This window comes from Lathamus discolor, chromosome 6 (assembly GCF_037157495.1).
Source record: "Lathamus discolor isolate bLatDis1 chromosome 6, bLatDis1.hap1, whole genome shotgun sequence".
Classification (NCBI taxonomy): Eukaryota; Metazoa; Chordata; class Aves; order Psittaciformes; family Psittacidae; genus Lathamus; species Lathamus discolor.
In genome coordinates, this window is record NC_088889.1 from 91,187,319 (window position 1) to 91,197,839 (window position 10,521).

General features: G+C 57.4%; 1 protein-coding gene across 1 annotated transcript in view; it reads right to left on the minus strand.

Annotated features, from left to right (window-relative positions):
• The window catches only part of PKD1 (polycystin 1, transient receptor potential channel interacting), an 88,615-nt gene extending 86,429 nt beyond the window's left edge, over window positions 1-2,186 (minus strand). Inside the window, exon 1 of the mRNA XM_065684893.1 lies at window positions 1,904-2,186. Within this exon, the coding sequence (XP_065540965.1) occupies window positions 1,904-2,157 (254 nt within the window). The 5' untranslated portion in view covers window positions 2,158-2,186. The remainder of the gene's footprint in view (window positions 1-1,903) is intronic.
• Between the last annotated feature and the right edge of the window lie 8,335 nt (window positions 2,187-10,521).

Below are 10,521 nucleotides of genomic sequence, written 5' to 3' on the forward strand. Positions count from 1 at the left end.
ATTGCAGGACATTACCTTCAGTCCATTTCCCCTTCCCATATTCCGGGTACTTTGCTCTGCTGACCCGCGAGAGCTTTATGTCCATCTCCAATTTGTCATTGCACAACAGGATCTCATCCAAAACGTTCTGGGAGCTTTTACAAGTCAGCACCTCTGAACAACAACACTACGAACAGCCTCAAACGCTTAACTACCAACCTTCATACTCCTAGAAACACACTGTAATAATCCCCAATCCTTAAAAAGCCGAAGGAAGGACTCATCAGCACAGGCTTCACAGGGCTGCTCTGCAAGTGACCAGCCACCGCGGTCACAAGGGCGCATTCAGCCTCCAGAGCTGCAGATCCCCAAATGAAACAGACAACAGACAATGCGACGGCACAAACACCTTCACAAAACCCAGTCCTTCCCAGTTAGGGACTTTCTGCCACCAACGAGGGCTGGTTTGTTCGGAAAAGTCTAAACTTGTGAGGAAAGCGTTGGAAAACACCTCGTCTGATGGATTTCGAGGGGTGCGTTTTCCTGGAGTTAAGTCTACACACGTCTTGCCGACCCAGGATTTACTGCTCACTGCGGTACTCCTGCAGTATCTCTCATCTACATTAACAGTGAGAAGTGGAAACTTGGGTAAGAATATCCAAACAGAAAAGCAGAGCCTTCACTTATGGAGATGGCAGCAGCAATGAGTTCATCTGAGGGTTGTGCCGGCCCCACGTCATCCCTCCGAAGTGAATCACTCAATTTCTCTTTCCTCAAGAAACAGGGAAGTTTCTTGTTAAGGAAAACAAATTTAGGTTCAAAAATAAACTTAAACCAAAAAAAGAAACTACTTTTGCCCTAAGTCTGTTTCTTGCATCCTGCAGTGACTTCACTGGAGTGACTGAGTACATGGACCATCTAACGCCACTCCAGGAACACACCTTTCTCCTTGCTGACTGATTTCCCAAACCAACACCACCAGCCTCAGGACACCAACACAAACACAACTGTCACCCACCCTCGGCTTCCACCCAGACATCACTGTCTGGCCTTGTAAATGGGGTCTTTTGGATTCTCTGTTCACAGCATTTAAACCACATCCAACGCTCATTTCCCGACATTTCCCGACCAAAACTCCCAGCACAGAGCCTCTGCTCTGCCAGCACCGCGGCCCCTCAGCCCTCCCAAGCATCCCCGCGGGGACGTTACCCTATGGCTCACTCCACGACCCTGCCGCTGCCTCTCACGTTGCTCACTGGACCCTTGCCATTACCAACCCCTGCCAGGCCACGCGCAGTGTTACACCATGACCTGGGCTGGCTGAACCCTGAAACCCTTTCTCCCATTGCAGACAGGCCCCAGCGCATCCCCACGGCTGTCACCTTTCATGGCCATCGGCCCATCCACGCCAGCCATGCCCATTGAAGCCAAGGACCCCCGGCAGCGCCGGGACCAACCAGGATGTAAAAGCCCTTTGAGCTCACCCAGCCCAACCATTCCTCAGCACTGCCAGGGCCACCCCTAACCCATGGCACTGAGGCCTCGTCTCCACGGTGTGTGAGCACTTGCAGGGCCGGTGCCTGCAGCCCTGCCCTGGGCAGCCTGTTCCAATGTTGAGCACCCTCTGGGGCAGGAATTGCTCCTCAGCTCCACCTAAACCTGCCCTGGTGCAGCTTGAGGCCGGTTCCTCTTGTCCCATCCCTTGTTCCTCGGGAGCAGAGCCCAGCCCCTCCCGGCTCCATCCTCCTGTCAGGCAGCTGCAGGGAGCAACCAGGTCCCCCCCGAGCCTTCCCTTCCCCAGGCTGCGCCCGCAGCCGCCCCCCATCACCCCTCGCCCCCCCTCCGCGCCGCCCGCCCGCAGGCCCACGCACAACCCCGCGGTCACGGCGCCGTGCCCCGGCCCGCCGCGCCCCGCGGTACTCACAGCGCCGTGGCGGCGGCGGGGATGGCGGCCGCGGGCCGCTCGGCGCCGCGGGCAGAGCAATTGACGAGGCAGGCGGGGCCGGCGCAGGTACAGTCGGCGGCGCAGGGCTGGCAGAACGGGGCTCGGGGCGGCCGGGCGGCCGCCAGCCCCCCGCACAGCAGGGAGCAGAGCAGGCACCAGCCCGAGAGGGGCAGCCGCGCCGCGGGGACGCCATGTTTGCGCTGTGATCCAGTGTCTCCATTTCCCAAAGGCATCTCTCCCTACGGGCATGGCATGGCCCCGGCTCCGCCGCTCCCCCGGCCGGCCGGCCCGCCGCCGGGCCCGGCCGCGCCCCGCCGCGCTCCGCCGCTCCCGTGCTCCGCGCCCGGCTCCGCCGCTGCTCTCAGCGCCCGCCCCGCATGGCGGCCTCTCCCCGCTGCGCTCCCGCTCCGCCGCGCTGACAGCCCCGGCCCGGCGCCGCTCGCCTCTGCGCTCCGCCCGGGCCGCGGCCGCCGCCTCCCCCCCGCTCCGCCCCCCCGGCCCGGCGGAAACCCGGCGCCGCTCCAGGCCCCCCCCCCCCCCTCCGCCCCGCTCCGCTCCGCTCCGGGCAGCGGCGAGGGGAGCGCGGGGGCACCGCGGGGCTCCCGGCCCCGCTCCCGGCCCACCCCTGCTCGGCAAGAGGGGCACCGGGGCCGGCGGATGCCATGGCAAGGGCGTCCCGGGAGTCAGCGGGATCCTGCGGGACAGCGGGGCCCCAGAGGAAGGGGGGTTTCGGGAAGCAGGGGGATCCCGGAGCACACTGGGGCCTCGGGGGCAGGGGCATCCTATGGAGTAGAGGGACCCCGGAAGCGGGGGTATTCCAAGGAGGATCGCGTGGGATAAGGAGGTCCTGGAGGAAGAGGAATCTCAAGGATCCTGTGGCTTAAGAGGGCGTCCCGTGGGGTAGGGAGGTCCCGCGATCTGTGGCATAGGGGTCCTGGGAGCAGGAGGATCTCAGGGGGCAGGGACCATCCCGGGGGTCACAGGCGTCCAGGGAGCAGGGATATCCCGGTGGAGGACAAATCCAAACCCGGGAGTGCTGCTGGGGGGATGCTTTGGGAATGCCAAGGGGTGGCTTTCCTGCCTCTGCTCCCCTGCGAGCTGGGCAGAGCAGAGCAGGAGCCCCCCGGAGGCTTCTGATGCTCAGCTCGCACCGCTGGAGCCCATTCCTGCAGCACCTACCAGCCTGTGGGGTCCAGCGGGGTTTGCAGGGTGCAGTGTGTGTTAACACCTGCAGGCAGTTCAGGTGTGTTGGAGGGAGATGAAGAACGAGGCAGGTGCTTCTCAGTGGGTTTAATTAACCCGAGCCATAGCAAAGTGATTGGATTTCAGTGCCATCTGTGACGGCTTGGTCCAGGGCACCGGCCAGGGTTCAGAGCTGGTGAGGTCAACCCTGTCATGATACGAGGGATCTCCTCAGGGATCTGAATGGTTCTGGTCCGGAAAGGCTGAGGAATATGAATAAAATGAAGTCACTGTACAACCAAAGGGAGTAAAGGCAGCCTTCAAGGGAGGAACCACAGGGATGGGTGGGAGCAGAGCTGTGCTGGCTCTCCGCAAGCAGCGCACACAGCATGGAGCCAGGACAATGGTTCGGGTGGTACCAGATGCACAACGGGAGCCCCGAAGCCTCCTGCCCCTCTGCTGAGAGCAGCCCTGGGGCAAGGAGGGCCATGGGGGTAAAACCTTGTCTGTCTCCTGTGTGCGATGCCCCCGTGTGTGCTGGCTTTGGGGACAGGTTCTTATGCACCTTGTGGCTGCCGTGGTCCCACACAGGGGAAATGGGCATCTTCCCTTTGCTGGGGGATAGCAGCTGATCAGCACTGAGCTCCATCCTCCCCGGGTGCATATAAACATCAATAGGTCAGGACAGAGGAGGATCTTTAGCCGAGGGTGTCGATCAGTTTGGGTTTGACTCCCATGGGATGTTTTAAGCCTCTTTTGATTTAGGCATGTGGGATTCTTCAGGGAACAAGGGACGGAGCTGCCAGCATGGGGTGTACACCCACTGTGGGGTATGGAGCTGGTGTTCCACCTCCAGAGCTGCTCCCTGCTTGACCCAGTGGGCTTGATCCAGGGTGGTCCCAATCCATCAGTGTGGGTTTAGGTATTACCGTGTTGAAACTAAAGGGCTGCCATTAGCTGGGGCTCCGGCTTTCCTTATCCAAACACCCAACAAACAAGAAGCCTGACAACGTTCAGTTTCACTGCTCGAGGTGGTACCTCGTGTATGTGAGAATTCACTTTCCAAAGACATTTTGTGCCTTTTGGACTTGAAATCGACTCGAAAGACACATCATCCCCTGCATGATGTATTGTGCCCGAAATAGCTCAGCGGTTACTACTTCCTCATGTGACTGCGATGGATTTGTTTCCTCTCCCTCGATTGTAAATTGCTCTTGGGTTGTTTTTTCCCCTTCCTTCTGTACTGATGCCCGTATTTTTTGGGATAACAGCAAGGAGAAAGTATCTTGTGTATGGATTGTAATGAGATTAGATCACTAATGTAAGCCAGCCGATGTAATGGAGTTAAGGGCTCTCCCCCAAAAGCTGGGGCTGCCAAGCTGCAATGAGGGCAGCAAACAAGGAAACAGGGATTGAGTGGGAAAGGAGGCAGTGAATCTCCGTACAGCTGCGAGAGGAGAACTTGTTCCCATTGGATCCCAGTTTCTGGTCTCGGAGGAAGGTTTTGTCGCTGTCGAGTGGGTTCTAAAACACAAACTGCAGAAAATGATGGCAGTGGAAAATGTTCTGTGGGCTGGGAGGCTGGGAACGGCTCCTTGTGGGGATGGGATTCTCCTGGATCCTCCCACTGGCAAGAAACGGGAGTTTCTCAACGCTGTTTACTTGAAGCAGGATGAAAACCCCAACGAAGAGGGTGTTAATTCCCCCCGGCCCACCGGCCCCGCAGGCTGAGCGCACCCGGGGCACATACACTGTGGTCAGCAGAACGTGACGGAGCTGCGGCCGGGCGGGAATGTCGCTGCTGCCTCCAGGCCCCTCCGGCCACATCCTGGACGGGCCGCGGATGTCCTCAGCCAGAGAGCCCTGAAACGGCAGTGAAGGAGGGAAGGAGGGGGAGAAGAAAGAAAGAGGGGAAAGGAAGGGGGAAAGGAAAGGAAAGGAAAGGAAAGGAAAGGAAAGGAAAGGAAAGGAAAGGAAAGGAAAGGAAAGGAAAGGAAAGGAAAGGAAAGGAAAGGAAAGGAAAGGAAAGGAAAGGAAAAGGAGAAGGGAAATGAAAGGAAAGGGAAAGGGAAGGGAAGGGAAGGGAAGGGAAGGGAAGGGAAGGGAAGGGAAGGGAAGGGAAGGGAAGAGAAGGAAGGGAAAGGGAAGGGAAGAGAAGGAAGTGAAAGGGAAGGGAAGAGAAGGAAAGGAGAAGGGAAAGGGGAAATGAAAGGAAAGGAAAGGAAAGGAAAAGGAGAAGGGAAATGAAAGGAAAGGGAAAGGGAAGGGAAGGGAAGAGAAGGGAAGGGAAAGGGAAGGGAAGAGAAGGAAAGGAGAAGGGAAAGGGGAAAGGAAATGAAAGGAAAGGAAAGGAGAGGAAAGGAAGGGAAAGGAGAAAGGAAAGGAAGGGAAAGGAGAAAGGAAAGGAAGGGAAAGGAGAAAGGAAAGGAAAGGAAAGGAAGAAAAGGAGAAGGGAAAGGAAAGGGAAAGGGAAGGGAAGAGAGGGAAGGGAAAGGGAAGGGAAGAGAAGGAAAGGAGAAGGGAAAGGGGAAAGGAAAGGAAAGGAGAAAAGGAGAAAAAAAAAAGGGGAAAAAAGTGAAAGGAAAAGGAAAGGGGAAGGGGAGGGAAAAGAAAGGGAGGAAAAGACACAGCTTGTCCTCAGCCAGGGTCCAGGGGGTCACATCTGTCTCCATGTGCAGAGATGCAGGTCCCTCAGGTCTGTATTTCTCCTGGGAGGAAACTGTTGTTTCCATCCCTGCAGGTTCCTGCTCCATGGCCGTGTGTTGGGTGATGCATGGTGCTATCCTTTGCCTACGTGATGCCGTGACCCATCCTGCAAAGGGGGTACCTGAACAGTGACCCGCACAAGAGGCACCTTCTTCTGCCCAGTCCTGGCTCCTGCTTCCCCTCCCGGTCCGAGCACTCCCCAGCCCGACAACTGCAGCCACAGCCGCAGCCTCCCCATCGCCCCCAGCCCTCCCTCACCGCGGCCTCCCGGCGCAACGGGGCCGGTTTTGCGGGGCCCTGGCGCCCTCTAGCACCGCCTCGGGAGCCAGGAGCGGGGAGGGAGCCTGGAGCAGCCTCCGGTGCCCTAAACCGGGCCGTCCATGAGCTGAGAGCAGCACAAGATCCGTGCCGTCGATGCTACCGAGGTGTGATGGACCCATTGCTGCGCATGAACATCCCACCTCGACCGTAAGGAGCAGAGCTCACAGCACATCCCGAGTGGGTTTGATCTGTGCTGGGTGACTGAAGCAGGAATCTGCCCATCAAACAGCTCCCCTGCACATCTGCAGGGCACAGAGAGCTGGGCACGGCACATCTGGACACAGCTGGACGCAGCCCTTGGCTAAGGAGATGATGCCACCACATGGCTTCAACCTCATGGTTGTCATTTAGCACTGGGCTTCCAGCTGCGTGGGGCTGAGCTGAGTCAGCAGCAGCACAAGCCCCGCTTTGGGCTTTTCCTGGATGATTTTGGGGGATAGTTTTGGCTCAGGAAGTGAGTTTATTTGTGCTGATCATTTTCATCCCTTTGACTCAGTGGGAAAGAGCCGAGCAGTTTTAGTGACACCACATAGGTGGCAATTCCACCTTTATTTCCCAAACACTCCCTCCAAGCAAACAAACCTTCCTGGTTTCTCGATGCTCTCCAACATTCACAGCTTTGGGGGCTCTTGGCTGATGGAGGCACATTCGCATCAAGCTGAACTTGAACCAAGGCTCCTGGTTTCTGGCTGTAGGCACTCGCTTCCCATTCCCACTTCCCTCTCCCCCATGTCAGGAGCTCTGTGCATTCCAGGGGGGGTTGGAGCTGCTGGGATTTTCCTATATGCAGGTCCCTGCCTGACAGCAAGGCAAGGTCAGAGGGGTGGCCCATGGCAGGGGGCTGGGGCTGGATGAGCTTTAAGGCCCCTTCCAACCCAAACCATTCAATGACTCTATGATTCCAAGAGGAAACGTCCAGCCTTACTCAGAACTTGCGGTGATGCAGTGATTTGCTTCAGCAGCAGCTTATTCCCAGCCTGGCTCTTAGGAGTCGACTTATTCCCTGGAGCAGCAGTTTATGAGCCTCCGCATGTTTCCATGCTCCCTCATTACTGCTGCTCATTACTTTACAGGGCCCCAGAGCCCTGTGTGCATCCCAGAGCTGGGGCTGGCCCTGGGTATCTCTGTAGCTCTGCAGTGCTCAACTCAGTGTTGCCCCTGGCCACTGGCTGGGTTTGCACTCCCAGATGGGGTCTGACTGGTGTGAATCTGCCTGGGATGGAAAGGGCTGAGTGTGCACAGATAATAGCAATGTATGGGACATTCATACATTGCTTTTGAAGCTAGAACCGTGCTGCAACCCGTCCCCACCTCTGGATGCGTCTGTGTACGGCTGCAAAATATCTGGGGTGGTTTTAAGCTGAGATGTTCTGTTTCTGAGCGTGTCAAATACACCCGAGAGCCTGCGGATCTCAGTTGCTGCTCAGCCCTCCCTCTGCCTCAGCAGGATGCATTTCAAAGGCCCTTTGAAGGTCCAACTCGTTTGAAAGCTCCCGTGGGTGATGCCGGAGCCGGGGACTTTCCTGCCTCAAACCTTGGCTCGTTTTGATCTTGGCACAGGGAAAATTCATTTCCTGGCCTCAGCCCCGTGCAGGCTCATTAGGATCTGGCACCATCACCTTGAGTGCGCAGGAGGGGACGGTGGGGCCCAGGGCAGCACCGCAGCTCCCTGGGGATGCCTATGCCAGGGCTGCAGGATGCGCAGGCAGCGCCCATGTCCCACACACGGCTGGCAGGGATGTGGGAAGTCACCTGCAGGGAGCAAACCCCTTCAGTGCAAGGAGGGGCTGTGTTTGCTGGGGTTGGTTTGGTTTAGTGTCAGCAGCAGGTCTGGGTGCTGCTGCTGCTCCCAGTGCTGTGGTAATCCCTGGATGCCGGAGGGGGAAGCTGTGTCGTTTGCCAGCTTGAGGCACCAAAGGGCTCTTGCCCTGCTTCTGCAGCCTCGGTTCTTGAGCAAGGGAAGGATTTGGACCTAGGGCAGGAACCCCATCCCCTCCCATCCAATCCCATCCTCCTGTTGCCTGTGTAGGTGATGTCTGGGCAGTGGTTTGGTTGGTCCTTCTGTCACTAGTGTGGGTCCTCCTCTTGGACACTGCCCCAGTTGCAGAGTGCTGGGAAAAGTGTTTTATTTGCTTGACGTTGCCTTTTGAAGGAGAAGGAGAAGGAGAAGGGGATAACGGGGGCAGTGCAGTGGGCAAGGGAGTGCTCAGGCTTTGCCCCTGCACTTGCAGAGGCAGGCTCTGTGCTAACAGCATCTGACCACCTCCATGGTCTACAACCCCCCTTGAGGGGCTGGTTGCTGCTGTTACCATGCATTGCTCCAAAAGCAGCAGCTTCTGCTAACACCAGACCCGGTGCCAGGCTGGATGAGCTGGACCCACCAATGGTGCAGAGCATTCAGCAGAGTTCACTTTGCCAATAGAATTCAATGGATTTGAATGCCAAGAAGCACAGACTTAATAACAGGCTGGGTCCTCCAAACCTCCTGGGTGCTTCATAGGGAAAACGGTGGTGATGGAAGGTTGGATGGAGCTGCAGGTGGAAGATGCCCTAAAGGAGGGAGCAGAGAAGTGGGATGGAAGCAGAGGGAGTGAGCTCTGGAGAGATGGAAAGTTAAGTAACCAAAGGAAGGAGGGTTGTGGCTATGTAAGAGAGGGAAGAGATAAAAGCAGTCTCGCAGCAAAATGCTGGAATTGAACTTCCACAGCTGCAAAAGGAAACAATCACTTCCCACACAAAACCTAACGGATGGGCTGTAATGATGGGAAGATGTCTGAGGAATTTCAATTAAAGCCAGAGCCAGAGGCAGCGAGATTGGAGCATTCAAAGGTACGTGAGTGATGGGGAGGGAAGGACAATAAATGGCGAGGGAGGGAATGGTGCCTGCTCAGTACAGCGTGGGCCGTGCTCTTCCCGAGGTGGCAGAAAGCCCTTTGCTATTGAGCATATCCAGCACATGTCCTGCATCCCATCCATGCCCCTTGTGCCTCCCGCAGCCCCACACCTCCTGCATGGGCTCTGCTCCATGGGGGGATGCTTGCTGGAGCAGGGCTGATGTCTCCAGTGGATGTGCTCCCTGTTCATGTACAACATGAAACTGAGCTCTATGTATTGAGTCAGCCCCACGAGCATAGTGTCGCCTCTGTCCCCGTCTGCCCTCCGGCATCCAATGATGCCTACTGCCTTCAGGCCCTATCTCTACAGCCGCTTTGGAGTGGGAGCTGTGTGTGCCCTGTAGCAGAACAGAGTGGGAAGAGCTCCAGGTTGACATCTGATGAGGATAAAAGTCCCCTGAACCTCGGCTGGTGGCTCTGCAATAGGTGACCTCCGCGTTTCCATCAGCACATGGAAGGAGCCTGCACCGGTATTCCCGCAGCCACCAGGCAAAGGAGATGAATGCCTTCCAAGACGGCGCAGCTGACATCGTGTCTGATGGGAATAGCTCGTCCTTGCAGCCTGCCTGCTGAAGAGACATCTCTGCTCCATCTGCGCTGGCAAAGAGCTGCGACCAGGAGGGCAGCAGCTCAACACGTTCCTGGGATGCTGGGAGAGGCATCCAGGATGAGGCGAGCATCCCTGGAGCAGTGCCGGAGCAACGTGGGCCAGCAGGAGGAAGGAGGGATGTGGCCTCGCACTGAAATATCTCGCTTGGCTCCGAGCACAACGTGTGACTTCTGGCACACGCAGAACCCTGCGGATTCCCATGCCAAGGAAAACAGCCACATTGAAAACCCTGGAGCACGGTGTCTGTGCAGAGCAGCTGCTCAGAGCCCAGGGAAGGCTCTTTGTGTCTCCAGCCCTGCTCAGACCTCTGTCCCCTGGCTACGAATGCCGAGCAGAGAGGTGCCATTCCCCGCGGCCCTGAAGGGGCTGTTGGCACCGGCAGAAGCGCTGGCACTGGCTGCATTTACACCCCCCATATGCTGCAATGCAACAGACCTCTTGGGCTGGCGGCCCTTATGGGGACAAGCTGATTTTCTGCCTCAAAAAGCAGATTTCCCCGCTGTAACAGATACGCACCACCACGGCCAGCCCTGCTCAGAGCCCTGCCAGGCTCCGCAGCCCTGCTTCCCCACTGCACGCCGTGTCTTCAGGCGTCTGTTGCTCCATCAATCTATTTTTAGCAAGCATATCCCCCTTCGCTCAGCTGCAGCTATCTGATTAGTTCCTGTAACTATACAAGGAGCAACATCTCCAGGCGTGACTGCAATTGCTGAGCAGTGTCTCCACGTACACGTTTTCCAAGAGAGAAACTTGCTGGAGATGCTTCTCCCTGCGGTACCCGGAGCTTTGCCCCTGCTCCAGGTGAAATTTGGGGGTGCCAGGGTGTGAGGAGCAGCGCTGAGTACACAACCTTTGGGAAAGGCAGGAGTATCCAGGTGTGTTTC